The following is a 22,219-nucleotide window of genomic DNA, read 5'->3' on the forward strand; positions in this document are numbered from 1 at the left end:
GAAGTGATGTGGTGGAGGCTGACTCCATACACAGTTTCAAATGTAGATATGATAGAGCCCAGTAGGCTCAAGAATCTGTACACCAGTTGATTGACAGTTGAGAGGCAGGATCAAAGAGCCATAGCTCAACCCCCACAAGCACAATTAGGTGAGTACAGTCTTGCTACAACATTCACTGCCTCATTAAATCCCTAAGTATATATTACAACTCTTGTATGTCCCTGTGACCTCATGGGTACCTCCAGGTCGCATCTTCAATAACATTACTATTACTGGGAAAAGGATCATATGGGGAATTTGTCTGGTTTCCTCCTTGTTCTCCTGTGGATCATGACTGCTTCTTCGTTTATCGTGTCCTCTTTTTGGCCCAAAGGTGAAGCTTCAACTCTTGGTAAAAGGTCAGCACACCAAAGGCAACTTTTAAACTTGATGCAGCCTGGTCAGAGCTGTCAGGTGAAGTCTGAGCCCTTCACAACACCCAGCGATATCCTTCCACTACTCAAAATTCTGGGGTCAAACATCGTACAGTCTTAATTAGGAAAGATGCTCTAAAGATCAGAGACTTCTCTTCATAAAGGTTAGCACATAAGTTTCAAAAACTGTTGGCATTCTTTCTAAGATCAGATATTATGTACCCTGCCCTGCCCTAGTGACTCTCTATTACTCCCTCTATCCATATCTCAACTATGGTATTTGGGCTTGGGGTTCTACTACCCAAAATCATTTACGTCCTTTAATTACTCAACACAAAGCTGCTATTAGGACAATATCCAACTCTGGCCCCAGACATCACTCGGCACCCCCTACTCAAATCTCTGAATATGTTAGATATTAAGTCACTGCACATTCTCTCATGTGTATTATACATATATAAATTGCTGAACTATAATGCCAATCCTGACCTCAAAAGCTTCATTGAAGGTTGTAACAGAACCCATGAGCACCACACCAGAAACAAGCACAGTTTTATATTCCAAGAGTACGACTTAATCAAACTAGAAATGCTCTACAAATCAAGGGACCCAGAATGTGGAATGACCTTCCCAATCATGTTAAAGACTACCTCTCTCAACCAGTTTAAGATAAAAACGAAGCACTACCTAATAAATTCCCTGTAACCTACCTTAGCCCTATATTGTCAACCCATGTCTGTTTTTTTTAAACAACGCTGTTTGTCGACCTAACTGTATTTGTGCTGCTTTTTCTACCATGTTCCCCCCTTTTTATTTTTATTTTGATTTGTTCTCAACACATTTTATACTTTAATTTCAATTAGTATTAAGTTTTAGTCTTTAATGTTTTTCCTGCCCGAAACGCTTTGCGTAATAGTGGCTTTAGGCATTGTATGTACTAGCTCTATCTATAAATCTATCAATTTTTGTAAAACCTCTTGTATGTAACTACTTTACCTGAATAAACATGTATTTATTTATTTATTTATTTATTTGTCTCAAGGGACTAATTAGAGTCCAGGACAAAGAGGGTGCTTATATGGAGCTTATCTTCCAATGATCGAACATTCTTCTCATTTCTGACATGTTGGGCTCCTGTGATGTCACGACTTCCGAGCTTTATCTTAAATTAGAATGTTCTACTACGACAATCCTTTGCACTAGGCTACCTCTCTTTATATGCGTATCTACGGTCTCCTAAGTTTCAATATATGGAATTTGTTGCCTCCAGATGCACGCCAAAACGAGCATGACTCTCACAGTGTAGCTATACTCACCGAGTTGTACTCTCCTAGTTGTGCTTGCTGGGGTTGAGTTTCGGCTCTTTGGTTCCACCTCTCAACTGTACTTTAACTGTGTACAGGTTCCTGAGTCTACTGGGCTCTATCATATCTACATTTGAAACTGTGTATGGAGTCAACCTCCACCACGTCACTGCCTAATGCATTTCATTTATTACCTACACTGACAATGAAAAAATTCTTTCTAATGCCTCTATGGCTCATTTGGGTACTAAGTTTCCACCTGTGTCCCCTTGTTCATGTTCCTTCCATACTAAATAGTTTGTCTTTGTTCACCCTGTCAATTCCTCTGAGAATTTTTGTAGGTGGTGATTATATCTCTCCTGTCTTTCAGGGGCGTGTGGTTTGTTTCCTATGGCCTTTCCTTGTAGCTCATACCTCTAAGATATGGGACTATAGTCTGGTGGCATACCATTGAATCTTCTCTAACTTTGTCTTATGTTTAACCCTTTAACTGCGCGGCCTATAAATATGACATCCCCTCAGTGCGCAGGAAATGAAACCTTGGGAAAAAATAATTTTTTCTTCGGAAAGTGTCAAAAACCCCTCCCTGTATATGGGTATAGCAATGCAAGTTCGAAATTGTACTTACTTTGGCTGCTATGGGGTCCGAAAGGTGGGCCGTGACGTCATAATTCCCCGTGCGCCAGAGCAGTATGCTCCCGGGGCCGGTGGGACACCCGGGGCGGGGTGCGCGAGTTGCCGTGAATATATTTTTGCACATTTTTTGCACACAGTTCCAAATACATTTTATTTGTTTTTATATGCTAATCCTATGTACAATGAACATGTACACTATATTATGGCAGTAAAACATCCGTACTGTCTGAAGACACTGTGTTACGTGCGTGACACTTGTGTACACATATGTACCATATATCATGCTGATTTATGTATATATACAATTTATTTACAGACTATACACTGTCACACACTATATACATTCACCATCAACACACTCAGAACACCGCGAGTGTGAGCAGCCACACCCAGCCAGCCCTCCCTCACTCCAACATCTTAATCGCCAACATTGCTCCTCCCACCATACTGTTATTGCATTTATTACACAATTTACACATGATATATATACCTATCTATATGTTTTATTTACCAGAACTATGCAAGTAATCCGGTATTGTGTCCAAACAGCACAATGGCCACCATACACTGCATGAAAAATCACACAGCAGACAGCAGACGACGCTACAATTACGACGTCACCTCCCTCGCCAAAATAGCTCCTCACAGCATACTCTTGGTGCTGTTATTACACTATTCCACACACACTGTATATACCCATGTACATGTGTGTGTTCCCCATAGCGAACCACGAAGCTAGTATGGTGAGCAAAACAAGAGTTACTGCCACACAGTGAGGCTACCTCAATTCTCTCCCTTCCTCCTTCCCTCACCAAACTTCCTCCTTCCTATGCACAATGCTCAATATAACCACAATCCTGGTCACTAATACCTGTAAATGAATAATTGACCACAAGTTTATTTTGAAAAGGAACCTAAAAAGTTGTTTGAAGGTTCCTACATGGACGAAATAATGCTGTGGCTAGCGCTGTGAACATCGTGAACAGCATTGAATCACTGATAATTGAACATTGTACCCAGTTATTATCACACTCGGGCTCTTCTATAATACTATCATGGCTAAATAAAACAGATTATATATATATTTTGACAATATTAGGCGATGCTGTGGTCACACGCTGAACAGCAGTGCTGTGCGCTCATGCTGTGAGCGCCAGCCTTGGTTGCTCACTCACTACTGAGGCTCTGGCACCCGGCAATGTGGACCATGATTTTTTTTAAAGATGGCGTCTGTTTACAAGAGCCCTGAGGTAGCTGATGTGAACCCCATGTAGCCGCGGGAGTTTTGAATGGAATATGAAAAATAAAAACACCCGGAGGCGCGTTGCGCACCTGAAGCCTGGGCCTGCAGGCGCGTTGCGCAGTTAAAGGGTTAACTAGGTATTGACTCCAAGCTGGAGTCCATAGATATAAACTGGTATAGATGGGTGTAGAGTACTACTATATACAACACTAAATTGCAGCCTAAATCTGCAATGCAAATCTGCATTGAATTATTATACCAGGAATACTAAAATATAAATATGCCAATCTTGATAGTCATACACTGAACCATCACTACCAGGAAAACAATCGGAAACAATATAGAAGTCTAATTATACAGTACCGTATTAAAAGCAACCACCTACCATTCACCATATTTATCATACTATATACAACACTAAAAGGTATAAAAATAACAGATTACCTTTTGAAGCCAGGTCCTTGGAGCAGGCCCCCAGCAGGTTGACAATGTTAATATGGCGGCCAATGTGGATCATAATCTTTACTTCTGAGCGCAGGGCTTTAAGCTGTGCGCTGTCTGTGCGAGACTTCATCATCTTGACAGCTACTGTGGTCCGGGCCTGGCCAGGGGTCAGGTTGATGGCTGTAGCGCGGTACACTCTCCCGAAGGCTCCTGCACCCAGCAGTTTGTCTGTATCCACAGTCACACAATTACGCTCAACAGTTAATATACAGTAACAATTATATATTCAGTCATATGTGGTACAGAAAGGAGCTAATTTTATACATAAATACTGTGAATTATTTGTTGCTGCGACATTTCTATCTCAATATATTCATTAGAAGCCATATTAACCATCAGTGAAACACCTGAAGTGCGTACAAAAATCTTACCAAAAATAATAAAGTCTCGTGGGACCTCATACTTGGTGTCGTATGGCAACAGTTCCGCTTGTTGGTCTATTCCAATCTCTGGGTTGAGGCTTTCTGGGTTGCCTTCATTGAACAATTTTTGTTCCCTTAGTCGCAGGTCCAGTGTTCGCTTCTGTGGAAAATATTTTATATTTACAACTGTCAAATAAAATGTCTATTTACAACAGTCTGCTTAATTTTTTTTTTTATTAAAAACAGCTAAATATATTGACAATTTAAATTTGGCCTAATGGGGACCAGAGCCAGACCCTGGCACTCTTATAGAGGCACAAGGAGCATGGAATTATCACCAACCATATCGGGAAAGTATCAAGAAAGTCAGAGAAGCTTAACAGACACATCAAAGCAGCAAAACTTCTCCACAAAGATTTTTCCAAAACAACTGGTACCCTCGAAACTATCTCTAACTCGTTAGTAACCATGGCCACCATTAGTTGGCTCAGAGCCCCTGGTCCATAACCGACTCCTGTTGAGTCCACAGCAGATGCACAATGAATTGACAAACTGATGAATCTGATAGGAAGGAAGGTCATCAGGAAGCTACTGGGTCTCTACCAGAAACAAGCATTTCATAATATTCATTGCTGGTTTTCTGGATGGAATTCGTTAGTGGTTCCTTAAAGTTAACTAACGACAGATGAAAAGGCAATAATGGAACTTACCAAGGGAGGAGAGAATGCAAGTAACTTGGTCAAAGAAGAGAGGGTTGGCCGGGAAACCCTTGACAATGCAACACAGTGCACTGGAACATACAGGTCGTCCTCGAGCGAAGAATAAGGAATGCTGCCCAAGAAAACTTAAAAGACTAAATTCATTTCCTGCCTATCAAGTGTTTGGGTTTGATAGAACCCTTGCCAAGCCCTAAGGAAAACAAGAGGATTGTCAGCCATCCAGGATGAATATGGAATCTCATACCCCCAGCCAATAGGCAGAGGCAGAATGTACTCCAAAGCTAAACTGTACCCCAACTCTGAAACACTCAAATACTTTGGAGCCAGAACCAGGGATGGGAAAGACCAGAAGCAAGGCAAACCTCAGCTGCTGGGGAAGGAAGTGGAAAGCAGACCAAATCTGATCTATAAAAGTAGCGTAAAATAGGACTAGAGCCGGACTTTACCGTTTCTCCCAAATCTGGTTGCAATCCTACTTTATTTCCTGTGAACTGTCGGCGACATTGTAATCCTACCAAATTTTCGATACTTTATGCCAACAGCCAGTTTCAGTTCTGATTTTTAGGTCACTTCCCCCCCTCCCCAAGAGCCAGTTTCAGTCCTATATATTAACTATTTAATTTGTTGTTCGCTTATCCCAACATCCAGTACCAGTACACACCAACTCCTATTGACAGGCTTTAATCAAAGCAGCAACAGATAACACACAGAATGCACCAGCTAGTACATGACCCATGTCACAACAAAATCTCCAGGCTAGCAGTAAATATATTCATGTTGCTTAAAATGTGTAATTCTCATCTTTTAAGAAAATCTAAGAGACAGTAATACACCATTAGACAAACAAAACCCGACAAAGGCAGATAAATAAGAAAAGATAGACAAACAGACAGACTAGCTCAAGAGACTAGTCGGCACATTACTTACATTATATATATATATATATATATATATATATATATATATATATATAACTGAAAACTCACACCCCAGAAGTGACTCGAACCCATACTCCCAGAAGCAACGCAACTGGTATGTACAAGACGCCTTAATCCACTTGACCATCACGACCGGACATAATGAGGTGATAGCCGAGGCTATTTGAACCACCCCACCGCCGGCACTCGGATAGTAATCTTGGGCATAGCATTTTACCAAATCACCTCATTCTTTGGGGCACACGTGAGGAACACAAATGCGAACAAGCCTGAATGGTCCCCAGGACAATATGCAACTGAAAACTCACACCCCAGAAGTGACTCGAACCCATACTCCCAGAAGCAATGCAACTGGTATGTACAAGACGCCTTAATCCACTTGACCACGTGTGTTCCTCACGTGTGCCCCAAAGAATGAGGTGATTTGGTAAAATGCTATGCCCAAGATTACTATCCGAGTGCCGGCGGTGGGGTGGTTCAAATAGCCTCGGCTATCACCTCATTATGTCCGGTCGTGATGGTCAAGTGGATTAAGGCGTCTTGTACATACCAGTTGCGTTGCTTCTGGGAGTATGTGTTCGAGTCACTTCTGGGGTGTGAGTTTTCAGTTGCATATTGTCCTGGGGACCATTCAGGCTTGTTCGCATTTGTGTTCCTCACGTGTGCCCCAAAGAATGAGGTGATTTGGTAAAATGCTATGCCCAAGATTACTATCCGAGTGCCGGCGGTGGGGTGGTTCAAATAGCCTCGGCTATCACCTCATTATGTCCGGTCGTGATGGTCAAGTGGATTAAGGCGTCTTGTACATACCAGTTGCGTTGCTTCTGGGAGTATGGGTTCGAGTCACTTCTGGGGTGTGAGTTTTCAGTTGCATATTGTCCTGGGGACCATTCAGGCTTGTTCGCATTTGTGTTCCTCACGTGTGCCCCAAAGAATGAGGTGATTTGGTAAAATGCTATGCCCAAGATTACTATCCGAGTGCCGGCGGTGGGGTGGTTCAAATAGCCTCGGCTATCACCTCATTATGTCCGGTCGTGATGGTCAAGTGGATTAAGGCGTCTTGTACATACCAGTTGCGTTGCTTCTGGGAGTATGGGTTCGAGTCACTTCTGGGGTGTGAGTTTTCAGTTGCATATTGTCCTGGGGACCATTCAGGCTTGTTCGCATTTGTGTTCCTCACGTGTGCCCCAAAGAATGAGGTGATTTGGTAAAATGCTATGCCCAAGATTACTATCCGAGTGCCGGCGGTGGGGTGGTTCAAATAGCCTCGGCTATCACCTCATTATGTCCGGTCGTGATGGTCAAGTGGATTAAGGCGTCTTGTACATACCAGTTGCGTTGCTTCTGGGAGTATGGGTTCGAGTCACTTCTGGGGTGTGAGTTTTCAGTTGCATATTGTCCTGGGGACCATTCAGGCTTGTTCGCATATATATATATATATATATATATATATATATATATATATATATATATATATATATATATATATATATATATATATATATATATATATATATATATATATATACAGTGGTACCTCGCATAACGATCGCCCCAAAAGACGAAGATTTTGGGTAACGAACGGCTCGATCGGCGTCAAATCGTCCCGTATGACGAACGCTGGTTTGAGTAACGTCAACACCACATGGTGGGGTCGTGCTGCTTCTTGCACATTCTTAGACGCCTCCGAAGATGCACATAAATTATGTTGTTCTTGTTTAAAGATGCTAATGATGCTGGGATATAAAGGGGTGACTGCTGAGATGTTGCAAAGCATTGACGTTTTTGTAGGAAAAAAGAAATGAAATGTCTGATATACAACAAACGTCAAAAAGGTTTGTTCGGCAGGTAGGCTGCTCCATTATAACAATCTTTCTTTGTTTCAAATGTGTTCCATTTGTTTTGTATTTGTCATTTACGTCTCAATAATGGAGCAGCCTACCTTACATATACACTCAACAAACCATTATGACATTTTCCTTTCTTCAAATGTGTTCAATATTTATTTTTCATTTGTCTTATAGCAAAAGGTTCGTTTGGTGGTTGTCAGGTAGGCTGCTCCATGCTTCTCACATACAAAAAACGTAAATAATAAAAAAAATTAAGAATTTTGAAAACCAGTACAAATGTCAAAAAGGTTCGTTCGGTGGTCTACAGGTCGGCTGCTCCATGTTTCTTAAATAAAAAAAAATAAAAGAACTGTTGAAACAATTTGAAAAATGGACAAATGCCATAAAGGTTCATTCAGTGTTTGTCAGGTAGGCTGCTCCATTATTGAGACATAAGTGACAAATACAAAACAAATGGAACACATTTGAAACAAAGAAAGATTGTCATAATGGAGCAGCCTACCCAACAAACACTGAACGAACCTTTTCTATAACGAATATGAAAGACAAGGGCTGCTGGCTGGGTTAGTACTGAGTGAGCAACCATTTGTGGCACACGTGCCTCTGGCTCCCAAACACTTGTCCGACACGGTGTTGAAAGACTGCGCTCAGTCGGTGCAATTCAGACCCTATTGTTTGAAGAACATATGGGTCATAACATAGGTGAAGCTAGGCGCAATAAGGGCTTAACACAGCAGTCGGATGCCAGTGATACAGCACCTATGAGGATGATACAGCGAGCGTATCCAGTTGTAGCTCTGACCCCCACCCTTGCCATCTCCAATTTATATAGATGAATCGTTTTCTGCGTTTAGTGATGATGCATCTGATACAAGTAGCATAGATGAACAGGGTTAGTGGCTTCCATGGTGGTATTGTCCATAGATATTTTCAAGAATACCTGAATCTCTTCCTGACTGATGGACACTCTTTAAAGCTAGCTGAATCTCTTCCTGTGTGGGACCTTACAAAGCGATCTTTTCAAGACTACCTTACAAATCTCAAAAAAAAAAAAAAAAAAAAAAAATTGAGCTTTTCCTATAATTGTTTCAATACTACCTTATGCTTTACAAGCTTGGCTACATACCACCTACAAGTACTAAAGCCAAGGGTGCACGAGAGTGCGTTATTTGCAAGCACACAGAACGATGAAACAGGAAACGAAAATCTATCTGTAGCTGGTGCAAGGAGAGCAAAGTCGTGGTGAATACCATGGACTACTTCGTTGACTATTACCCACCTCCAAAGTACTGAGTGTGTAATACAGTGTGTTACTGTGTAAATAGTATGTGAAACTGTACATATTGTAATTTTAGTGAATTTTTACCACGTAATATTGTGACAATAAACATTTATTGTGGACACCTTACTGACACATGTATCACAGTTCCATGGAAAATTATGAACATTCTACTGTATACATATTGTAAAGGTCACAAATATGCATCATATACGATAAAAGAAACAAATAAAACCGCATTGGAAATACATAGAAAAAATATTTGAAAATATATTTGTGGCAAAACGCGGTGCTTGAATGTCCCGCGCGACCGTGTCTGAGTGCTTCACACACGGGTGACCAGGCCCGGATGACGTCACAACGCACCTTGTCCACGTCCCCACAGCCAAAGTAAGTGGAATTTGGTAATTATTTTTACATAGACATGTTCAGGGAAGGTAATTTATCATTTTACAAAGAAAAATTATATTTTGGGGAACATTTGATGTCATGCACACTGGGGGAATTTCACAGTAAACACAGTGCATCACACTGGTTACATAGGGGACACTCGTTTTGTATGACGTCCGTTTCACATGACGAACATGGAACGGATTAAATTCGTTACTTGAGGTACCACTGTATATATATGTCGTACCTAGTAGCCAGAACGCACTTCTCAGCCTACTATGCAAGGCCTGATTTGCTTAATAAGCCAAGTTTTCATGAATTAATGTTTTTTCAACTACCTAACCTAACTTTTTCGGCTACCTAACCGAACCTAACCTATAAAGATAAGTTAGGTTAGGTTAGGTAGGGTTGGTTAGGTTCGGTCATATATCTACGTTAATTTTAACTCCAATAAAAAAAAATTGACCTCATACATAATGAAATGGTTAGCTTTATCATTTCATAAGAAAAAAAATATAAAAAATATATTAATTCATGAAAACTTGGCTTATTAGGCAAATCGGGCCTTGCATAGTAGGCTCAGAAGTGCGTTCTGGCTACTAGGTACGACATATATATATATATATATGTCGTACCTAATAGCCAGAACGCACTTCTCAGCCTACTATGCAAGGCCCGATTTGCCTAATAAGCCAAGTTTTCATGAATTAATATATTTTCTCCAATTTTTTTCTTATGAAATGATAAAGCTACCCATTTCATTATGTATTAGGTCAATTTTTTTTATTGGAGTTAAAATCAACGTAGATATATGACTGAACCTAACCAACCCTACCTAACCTAACCTAACCTATCTTTATAGGTTAGGTTAGGTTAGGTGGCCGAAAAAGTTAGGTTAGGTAGGTTAGGTAGTCGAAAAACAATTAATTCATGAAAACTTGGCCTATTAGGCAAATCGGGCCTTGCATAGTAGGCTGAGAAGTGCGTTCTGGCTACTAGGTACGACATATATATATATATATATATATATATATATATATATATATATATATATATATATTATATATATATATATATATATATATATATATATATATATATATATATATATATATATATATATATATATATATATATATATATATATGTCGTACCTAGTAGCCAGAACGCACTTCTCAGCCTACTATGCAAGGCCCAATTTGCCTAATAAGCCAAGTTTTCATGAATTAATTGTTTTTCGACTACCTAACCTAACCTAACTTTTTCGGGTACCTAACCTATAAAGATAGGTTAGATTAGGTTAAGTAGGGTTGGTTAGGTTCGGTCATATATCTACGTTAATTTTAACTCCAATAAAAAAAAATTGACCTCATACATAATGAAATGGGTAGCTTTATCATTTCATAAGAAAAAAAATAGAGAAAATATATTAATTCATGAAATCTTGGCTTATTAGGCAAATCGGGCCTTGCATAGTAGGCCGAGAAGTGCGTTCTGGCTACTAGGTACGACACACACACACACACACACACAATATATATATATATATATATATATATATATATATATATATATATATATATATATATATATATATATATATATATATTATATATATATATATATATTATATATATATATATACACTGTATATTAAAATCAGTTAAAAAAAACAGCGTTGAATGTAACGAAACGAAACTACATTTTCTGTGCGAGTCAAGGAGGCTCCCTGCAGCTATCTGGCTAATATGAGAGACATTAGACCAGGGCATTAGTCAATGGAGTTCAGCCTACCGGGGACCACAAGCCAGAACCTGGGCCCCCTCAAAGGGGCACAGGGAGCAACGGCCCTCCCCAAGGTTGGGTTTTTTCCTTATCTGCTATCAACCAGGGTTAGGCACTCAGAAAGGTAGGTATAACAAAACAGACCCCTCCACATGGTAAGAAAATTGTAACTGAAAACCGAACAGAGAGGCTGAACTCCCTCAATTCCCAAGGAAACACGCAAACGTCACACCTTGCTGCTGTGCTGCTCGTCTGCACAGCCTTCCCCACCCTGGGAGGGGGATGGGGGAGCCCTGGACCCCCCTGCACCAGCCACCCTGCCACTCTTGTTCGGAGACTGGACAATGCGACATCAAAACAACGCGAAAACTGCCAACCGGAGGGAGGGTGCCAGGGAACCTCCGGGCCTCACCCAGAAAATAGCGTTTCATTATATTCAACGCTGGTTTTCTGTGGGGAACCCCTTCAGTTCATTAGAGTGACATGATCAAAGATAAGAAGTAGAGGGACTTACCTGGGAGGCGGCTGCCACATGCTTCTCAACTTGAAGGCAAGACAATTGGCCGCAACCTGCTACCCAAAGCCCCTCACGAATGCCTAGGACCAGGAATGTTGACCAAATAACAGTCGGCCAGGACTCTGTTCGACTTCCAAAATCCCCGTGCCCGAATATCAGTCTAAGACATGTTGCCTAAGACAGGAAACTTTCAAACATCATGGGCACGAGAACAGAACACAGGCTGGCTAGACTTAATAACCCTGTGGACGACCTGGGAGACCCGAGCCCTGGAACAGGGAACGAGGGAAACCAAATTAACCCAAAGCACATCCCCAGGCAACTCTGAAGCCGAGGCACCCAGGTAATGGCGAAGAGCCGCAACTGGAATAACACATGATGAACCCCCGGCCTGACCAACCAAGCATCAATGACCCAAGGACGCAGCCATCTCGTTCTTCGCCAGAAAAGAAGTAGAAGGCTGCAACTGAACAAACCGATTACCAGGACCGAAAGAGCAGAAACCCCTGCGCCAGAGGTGAGCATGAATCTCACCAACCCGACCTCCAGAGGCCAAGGCCAACAGAAACAAAGCCTTGGAAAAACAATCTTGAACCGAAGGGGCCACCACGAACCGAGGAGAAGAGAGATAGGAGAGTACCCTGTCCAAGAACCCTGACTGCTCAGGTATCACATGAGCAGGCCGAAGGTGAAACAAAGCACGAGAAAACTTACAAAATGAGGCGGAAGTGACATCCACCCTGAACGCAAGCTGTAGCGGCTCCGCCAGTACCACATAATGTGAGGCGACAGTGTTTGACATCAAATGACGGTCCTGAAAAAGTCAAGAAAGAAAGGACTAAACAACCCGATCAAAATAGAAGACAACCTATGAAGAGAGAAAATGGCAAAGAATGTCAGGACACTTCATACTGGTACCAACACGGCGCTCTCAGGTGGGACACCATCAACGAAGCCACCTGATCACCAAACAAAAAACGCCCCTTGTTCGGACACCGAGCAAGTAGCACCTGAAACCAAGGTTGGTCCCCCTCCCTCCCGGAGAAAAAACAGGTCCGACAAAGGCCTGCAACGATCTTCTCCACATCCTCCTCAAGACGGTCCGAAGACAGCTACAGGAGGGAAAAGAAGCACAAGACCAAATCCAAATTCCCATGGGTGCACAAATCCTCAGCCCACCAGGGATGCCTAAAGGGAGGAAACCTGCACGTGAAGCTGCACTTGGCTAATATTACAAAGAAGCATGGGGACGAACAAGCACGCATCGAGATGCTCAAACTCGTCCACCAGGTTAACCTGAACAACCGTAGTCAACTCCCACCACTCCAGCATGTGGGTCTGACAGAACGTATGCCACACCCCCAACGAAAAGAAAGTTTAGTCTGCTAGCCAGGAAGACTCCAGCACCTCGTAACGCACCCAGTAAGGAAAAGAGGAGCCAAACTCCAAAGAAGAAAGATCCATTATCGAGGCATAATCTGGGTCTCACAGGAGGTAAGCCGCAAGGGCCTCCCACACCTCCCTCTGCAGGATGCGGGAAGCCGAAAATCTCCGGAAGGAGGAAACTGAGGATCCCAAGGGAACCCGGAACCGAACCTGGGGAGGAGTCGAACTGATATCAAACTCGTACAGGGAGGGGGGGGGGGGGAGGAAAACCCGTCTCCATGTAACAACAAGCCCTCGCACCGAGGGTACTAACACCCATGTGGGGTCAAATGGGGCCCAAGCCCCCCCCCAAGTCAACTCCTCCCCAACCCCAGGATCCTCCACGTCAGGACCCGGGGCCGAGCAGTCTTCCAAACCCTCTGCCTCTGGAGAAAAGGCAGAGTTCACCGGAAAAGCAGGGATGAAGGGAACCCGCTAGCACGACCCAAAAGCCCCGGCAGGAGGAATAGTGGAGGCGATTAACAACCCCCAGTCTGGGTCCCTATAACTAAAGCAGGGCAGCCACAGGGCAGCTGGAAAAGCAACCAGCCTAGCTCATTGCAGCAACCTAAACTGTGCATGCAACAGTGAAGCTGCCTGCATCCGAATATCAATATGAGTGGACTGCGTGAACTGGAGTACAAGCAAGGACAAGCAAGGAACACCACTCGTAGGACTCCTGGGCAAAGGTGTCATTGACCCAATAGGCAGCATGGCGGAGGCAAAGACAGTGAGTGTCAACCTGAGACAAGAGAACAGAGCAACCTTTAAACTCACATGAAGTGAGGTAGGACTCGGAGGTCGCTTCCATCGAACCAATGAGCCCCAATGGGAGTTTCCAGGGCCCGTATGCTGACTGCTAAGGGAAGCCCAGGCAAGGTATTGCTAACCTGTTATCCCAGAGTTACGAACCAAACAAAAGTTGAACCCCTGCGACGTATGCAATCACAGGGGACCTAACGGAGTGCCACCAAAATCATACAAATGGTCCTACAGACAGATCCCCACCAGGCAAAGTATAAGAAAAAACCCACAAAAACACAACATCTCCAGAGAAACAGAACTAATCGCTATGCATAAATCAGACTGCTGCACAGTACCTTGTGCCCCAGCCAGCAATGATACTACCTCCTACCCAAGGTCAAACAGGAGTAAGAGCAACCCCAGCTGAACAATAAGGGCGGGCACTCACCGAGCAGCAAAAGAACCTCACAGAGGTAGCCTGAACGTTTCATGGAAGGTAACCCTAAACCACCTTACCTTGAGGTGCTTCCTTGACATATGAGTCACCAAGGGCAGTACTTACAGGGCACCTAGGGAAGGTGGCCTTAGGTGCATGCAGCCCCAGGTACTCTTGTGTTACTCCTGGCTTGCACACCGCCAAACAGTAGAACAACACGACTATGGACAGCTCTGCTCAAAAGGATGAAGCCAAAGTCGATCAACCGCCACCAAACAACCTATGAACTGGGGTTGGATAGCCTACGCGGGAGGTGCCCCCCCCCTCTTCCCCCCTGGGAGTTGTGCAGACAGCAGCGTGGCGGCTGTGATGACGTCATGCTTGTTTGTTTTCGATTGGGGAGTTCTGCTTGCTAGTTCGGTTTTAGGTTGGCAATATTTTACCAGCTGTAGTTTGTTTTGGAATTCCTACCATTCTGTGTGCCTGACCTGGTAGAGGGCAGACACAGACTGCTTTCAATTACACGGGGGTGTAATATTAATATTAATATATATATATATATATATATATATATATATATATATATATATATATATATATATATATATATATATATATATATATATATATATATATATATATATATGCGAACAAGCCTGAATGGTCCCCAGGACAATATGCAACTGAAAACTCACACCCCAGAAGTGACTCGAACCCATACTCCCAGAAGCAACGCAACTGGTATGTACAAGACGCCTTAATCCACTTGACCATCACGACCGGACATAATGAGGTGATAGCCAAGGCTATTTGAACCACCCCACCGCCGGCACTCGGATAGTAATCTTGGGCATAGCATTTTACCAAATCACCTCATTCTTTGGGGCACACAGGAGGAACACAAATACGAACAAGCCTGAATGGTCCCCAGGACAATATGCAACTGAAAACTCACACCCCAGAAGTGACTCGAACCCATACTCCCAGAAGCAACGCAACTGGTATGTACAAGACGCCTTAATCCACTTGACCATCACGACCGGACATAATGAGGTGATAGCCGAGGTGATAGTGCCGTGATAATGAGGTGATAGTGCCGGCGGTGGGGTGGTTCAAATAGCCTCGGCTATCACCTCATTATGTCCGGTCGTGATGGTCAAGTGGATTAAGGCGTCTTGTACATACCAGTTGCGTTGCTTCTGGGAGTATGGGTTCGAGTCACTTCTGGGGTGTGAGTTTTCAGTTGCATATTGTCCTGGGGACCATTCAGGCTTGTTCGCATTTGTGTTCCTCACGTGTGCCCCAAAGAATGAGGTGATTTGGTAAAATGCTATGCCCAAGATTACTATCCGAGTGCCGGCGGTGGGGTGGTTCAAATAGCCTCGGCTATCACCTCATTATGTCCGGTCGTGATGGTCAAGTGGGTTAAGGCGTCTTGTACATACCAGTTGCGTTGCTTCTGGGAGTATGGGTTCGAGTCACTTCTTGGGGTGTGAGTTTTCAGTTGCATATTGTCTTGGGGACCATTCAGGCTTGTTCGCATTTGTGTTCCTCACGTGTGCCCCAAAGAATGAGGTGATTTGGTAAAATGCTATGCCCAAGATTACTATCCGAGTGCCGGCGGTGGGGTGGTTCAAATAGCCTCGGCTATCACCTCATTATGTCCGGTCGTGATGGTCAAGTGGATTAAGGCGTCTTGTACATACCAGTTGCGTTGCTTCTGGGAGTATGGGTTCGAGTCACTTCTGGGGTGTGAGTTTTCAGTTGCATATTGTCCTGGGGACCATTCAGGCTTGTTCGCATTTGTGTTCCTCACGTGTGCCCCAAAGAATGAGGTGATTTGGTAAAATGCTATGCCCAAGATTACTATCCGAGTGCCGGCGGTGGGGTGGTTCAAATAGCCTCGGCTATCACCTCATTATGTCCGGTCGTGATGGTCAAGTGGATTAAGGCGTCTTGTACATACCAGTTGCGTTGCTTCTGGGAGTATGGGTTCGAGTCACTTCTGGGGTGTGAGTTTTCAGTTGCATATTGTCCTGGGGACCATTCAGGCTTGTTCGCATTTGTGTTCCTCACGTGTGCCCCAAAGAATGAGGTGATTTGGTAAAATGCTATGCCCAAGATTACTATCCGAGTGCCGGCGGTGGGGTGGTTTAAATAGCCTCGGCTATCACCTCATTATGTCCGGTCGTGATGGTCAAGTGGATTAAGGCGTCTTGTACATACCAGTTGCGTTGCTTCTGGGAGTATGGGTTCGAGTCACTTCTGGGGTGTGAGTTTTCAGTTATATATATATATATTATATATATATATATATATATATATATATATATATATATATATATATATATATATATATATATATATATATTAGTATATTTTGGTAGCAGTCTTTCCTGTAGACATATATTATTAAATATGACCGAAAAAGTAAGATTAATAATTCTAACACGAATTTTCTCAATCTTTCGTACATTTCTTTTCACTGTTGGAGGTAATTCAAAAATCAATTCTCCAAAATTCATTTTTATTTCTAGTCTGACGCGATACGAGCGCGTTTCGTAAAACTTATTACATTTTCAAAGACTTTAGTTTACAAATACACAACTGAATAGAACTTACACATCTCCATTTTTGTTTATATCTACATTTGAGTGAGGTGGATGGGGTGAGGTGGCATTAATAGGGTATTAATTTCATCAACACAAGACAGAACAAAAGGTGGCATTAATAGGGTATTAATTTCATCAACACAAGACAGAACACGAAACAATGGGTATTGAAATGGAAGTGATTGTAGAAAGCCTATTGGTCCATATTTCTTGATGCTTCTATATTGGAGCGGAGTCTTGAGGTGGGTAGAATATAGTTGTGCATTAATTGGCTGTTGATTGCTGGTGTTGACTTCTTAATGTGTAGTGCCTCGCAAACGTCAAGCCACCTGCTATCGCTGTATCTATCGATGATTTCTGTGTTGTTTACTAGGATTTCTCTGGCGATGGTTTGGTTGTGGGAAGAGATTATATGTTCCTTAATGGAGCCCTGTTGTTTATGCATCGTTAAACGCCTAGAAAGAGATGTTGTTGTCTTGCCTATATACTGGGTTTTTTGGAGCTTACAGTCCCCAAGTGGGCATTTGAAGGCATAGACGACGTTGGTCTCATTTAAAGCGTTCTGCTTTGTGTCTGGAGAGTTTCTCATGAGTAGGCTGGCCGTTTTTCTGGTTTTATAGTAAATCGTCAGTTGTATCCACTGATTTTTGTCTGTAGGGATAACGTTTCTATTAACAATATCTTTCATGACCCTTTCCTCTGTTTTATGAGCTGTGGAAAAGAAGTTCCTGTAAAATAGTCTAATAGGGGGTATAGGTGTTGTGTTAGTTGTCTCTTCAGAGGTTGCATGGCGTTTCACTTTCCTTTTTATGATGTCTTCGACGAAACCATTGGAGAAGCCGTTGTTGACTAGGACCTGCCTTACCCTACAGAGTTCTTCGTCGACTTGCTTCCATTCTGAGCTGTGGCTTAGAGCACGGTCGACATATGCGTTCACAACACTCCTCTTGTACCTGTCTGGGCAGTCGCTGTTGGCATTTAGGCACATTCCTATGTTCGTTTCCTTAGTGTAGACTGCAGTGTGGAAACCTCCGCTCTTTTCCATGACTGTTACATCTAGAAAGGGCAGCTTCCCATCCTTTCCCATCTCGTAAGTGAAACGCAGCACGGAACTCTGCTCAAATGCCTCCTTCAGCTCCTGCAGATGTCTGACAACAGGTACCTGTGTAAAAATGTCGTCAACATACCTGCAGTATATGGCCGGTTTCAAGTTCATGTCGACTAAGACTTTTTGCTCGATGGTACCCATGTAGAAGTTTGCAAACAGGACACCTAGGGGAGAACCCATGGCGACCCCATCTACTTGCTTATACATGTGCCCATCCGGGCTCAAGAAGGGTGCCTCTTTAGTACAAGCTTGGAGTAGTTTCCTTATGATATTTTCGGGTATGTCAAGAGGAGTACAGGCTGGATCACGATACACTTTGTCGGCTATCATCCCGATTGTCTCGTCCACAGGTACGTTGGTAAACAGCGATTCTACGTCCAACGAGGCTCTTATCCCTGTGGCCCGTGTGCCCCGCAGTAAGTCAACAAATTCCTTTGGGGACTTCAGGCTGAAGGCGCAAGGAACATAAGGAGTCAGCAGGCCGTTGAGTCGCTTCGCCAGTCTGTACGTGGGTGTGGGTATCTGGCTAATGATTGGCCGAAGTGGGTTTCCAGGCTTGTGTGTCTTGACATTTCCATACGCATATCCAGGTTTATATTCCCCAATAATCTTTGGCATGTGGAGTCCAGATTTCTTGGCGTTCACAGTTTCGATCAATTTGTTGATCTTTGCTTTCAGTTCGGCTGTAGTGTCCTTCGATACCCTTTGGAATTTAGTTTGGTCAGAGAGTATGAGGTTCATTTTCGCCAGATATTCCAAAGATCAAAGATACCTTACACCAAAGATACCTTACAAGCAGAACTTATTGCGGAAGGAGGAAAGAATCGAGGCAACTACAGAAGCACCATACTGTCCCCCGAGCTCAAAGCGGCAGCAAAGAGCTTTCGTGAGAACAAGGAGATAGTTGTCAGGAGAGGCGACAAGTCGCCAATATACGTCATTCTTAAAAAAGACGAATATCTAGTGAAAATGAACCTCATACTCTCTGACCAAACTAAATTGTTACGTCTTTCAGATTTTTTAGTTGTTTTGCTGCTTCTTTGAGTCGTGGGGTTAAGATTGTAGATGAATATGTTCCTCGTTTTTTCCTGCTTCTGCAAGTAGTTCAGCTTGAAGTTTGTCAGTGGTGATGACTTTTTTGTTGTCTTCTAGCTTATGGATATCGTCCAGAAGCATTTCGATTTCCAGGCGTTTTTGATGCATCTTTGGTTTAGATAAGAATTGACAATTTAGACCAAGATTTAAGAGGTCTCATTGGTCCTGGGTAAGATCATAAGAAGTCAGGTTAATGTAGCCATCTTTAGGACGAGGGATCTTTAACTGTCCACCGTTTAGGGACAATCTTAACCCCACGACTCAAAGAAGCAGTAAAACAACTAAAAAATCTGAAAGACGTAACAATAAGAAAAGCCGACAAGACAGCAGCATATGTATTGATTCCTACCCAAGAATACATGAACAAAATTAGCGACATCCTTAGTGACGACTCCAAATTTCAACGAATCACGAGGAACCCCGCAGAAGACCTTAAGCGGAAAGTAAACAAAACAATTACAGCAATCAACGCAAAGAAAGGTAGTGTGCATTTCAATAAACTTCAAGGCGACTATGGCTTTGGATATGCCTACGGCAATGTTAAGACGCATAAACCAGGTAACCTACTACGCCCTATAATCAGCCAAATACCAACCCCAACTTATCACCTGGCAAAGAAACTCAATGAACTCCTAACTCCATACACTCCAAGTAAGTTTAGGCTACAATCATCAGCAGATTTCCTAGAATTGATCAAATCTACCCAGCCCGATGGACTCATCGCATCCCTGGACGTTGAATCCCTATTTACCAACGTCCCAGTCGACACAACCATAGGAATGATACTGGACAGAGTATACAGAGACGAGAGCACCCCCAAATTAGACATACCTGAGCCACACTTGAAGAGTCTTCTCGAAGCATGTACAAAGGAAGCCCCTTTCATCAGTCCACAAGGAGACATGTATTTACAAATAGACGGAGTAGCAATGGGCTCCCCCTTAGGAGTTTTATTTGCTAATTTTTATATGGAAACCATCGAAGACAGAGTCTTCAGTAGCAGACAAAAACCAACTGTATAGTGCCGTTATGTAGATGACATATTCGTAATAGTAAAAGACTCAGATGAACTAATTGACCTAAAAAGACATCTAGAGAGAGAGTCAGTACTCCGATTTACACATGAAAATAGTGAAAATAACAGTCTGCCATTCCTGGATGTACTAATAACAAAAACAGGAACCTCTTTAAGCACCAACGTATATACCAAGCCCACCAATGCTTATATTCGTCGAGCGCTTACCCACTGCTCTGAATGGAGCAACATGAGTAGAGAGTTTGATAGAGTAACTCAGGTATTGGTGAACAACGGATATAGCAACGCAGAAATAAATGCTGCTATAAGAAGACACTTGGACCGCTGGTATAATCCAGAACCTAGAACAGAAACCATAACACCTCCAATAAAATTATATTACAAATCAACCATGCACAGTGAACATATAAAAGAGGAAAAAATAATGAAAGAAATAATCCGTAAGGAGTAAAAAGCACTACTCCTAACCAAAACATAAACCTGATAATATTCTACAAAAAAAAGATTTCGGAACTCCTTATCAAAAACAGCCCGAAGCCGACGGAGAACCCTCTACAGCAGTCAAGCGTTGTATACATGTACACTTGCCCCCACGAAGGACGTAACCTTCAATCTAAGTACATAGGTATGACGTCGACCAAGCTGACGAGGCGTTTGACATGCTATCTTCAATCCGGTGCCCCTAGGAATCACATGAGACAAGCCCATGACATCACTCTAACAAGAGAAATGTTGAACAAGAATACCTGCATAATAGACAAAACCCAAGATGCAATTAGATTACAAATTCTTGAGACAATTCACATAAGAATAGAACAACCTACCATGAACACCCAAATCACGGAACTATTTACTCTACCCACCATGAGAGTAAGGACAAGACAAGAACATATCGATGCCAACACAGAAGACAATGTCCAACATAACAGGCCAATTACACTGAATTAATCTTTGTGTTTAGATAGGAGCTGCCTCGTATGGGCCAATAAGCCTTCTGCAGTTACCTCTGTTTCACCCCACATTTATCCCTTATGTATCCCCCCATGTTTTCACCTTTATTGTAGTATCACCTGACCCAGTGCGGGTATAAAATCAACCAGCATTGTAAGATCTGTTCACTTGAGAATGAACCATGGAGGTTCGAAACGTTGTGCAAATTGTATAAATAAGTGTAATACACTCTATAGTAAATCACTTCTTTTCTTCACCTTAAAAGTACGAAAATGAGTTTTGGAGAACTCCTATTTCAACTAAGCCCTGATGCTAAGAAAATAGTTAGAGGGATAGAAGCCCTAAACCAGAAAATAATAAATACAGAATATGCGGTCATATTCAATGAAACATGTTTGAAAGAAAACTGTACTTTCGTGCAGTCTCCGTGGTGTAGTGGTAAGACACTCGCCTGGCGTTCCGCGAGCGCTATGTCATGGGTTCGCATCCTGGCCGGGGAGGATTTACTGGGCGCAATTCCGTAACTGAAGCCTCTGTTTAACGCAACAGTAAAATGTGTACTTGGATGAAAAAATGATTCTTCGCGGCAGGGGATCGTATTCCAGGGACCATAGGATTAAGGACTTGCCCGAAACGCTATGTGTACTAGTGGCTGTACAAGAATGTAACAACTCACTCTTGTATATATCTCAAAAAAAAAAAAAAAAAAAAAAAAAAAAAAAAAAAACTGCTGCCAGTATACATATATACATATATACATATATATATATATATATATATATATATATATATATATATATATATATATATATATATATATATGTTTCATTGAATATGACCGCATATTCTGTATTTATTATTTTCTGGTTTAG

At 42.5% G+C, this 22,219-nt stretch overlaps 1 protein-coding gene across 1 annotated transcript in view; it reads right to left on the reverse strand.

The window, feature by feature from the left end:
- Positions 1–22,219, reverse strand: part of LOC123762810 (uncharacterized) — a 367,859-nt gene that overhangs the window by 104,237 nt on the left and 241,403 nt on the right. The window contains exons 14-15 of the mRNA XM_069332301.1: positions 4,472–4,622; positions 4,041–4,268 (exon numbers count right to left, since the gene is read on the reverse strand). Coding sequence (XP_069188402.1) covers positions 4,041–4,268; positions 4,472–4,622 — 379 coding nt within the window. The remainder of the gene's footprint in view (positions 1–4,040; positions 4,269–4,471; positions 4,623–22,219) is intronic.

This window comes from Procambarus clarkii, chromosome 27 (assembly GCF_040958095.1).
Source record: "Procambarus clarkii isolate CNS0578487 chromosome 27, FALCON_Pclarkii_2.0, whole genome shotgun sequence".
Lineage (NCBI taxonomy): Eukaryota > Metazoa > Arthropoda > Malacostraca > Decapoda > Cambaridae > Procambarus > Procambarus clarkii.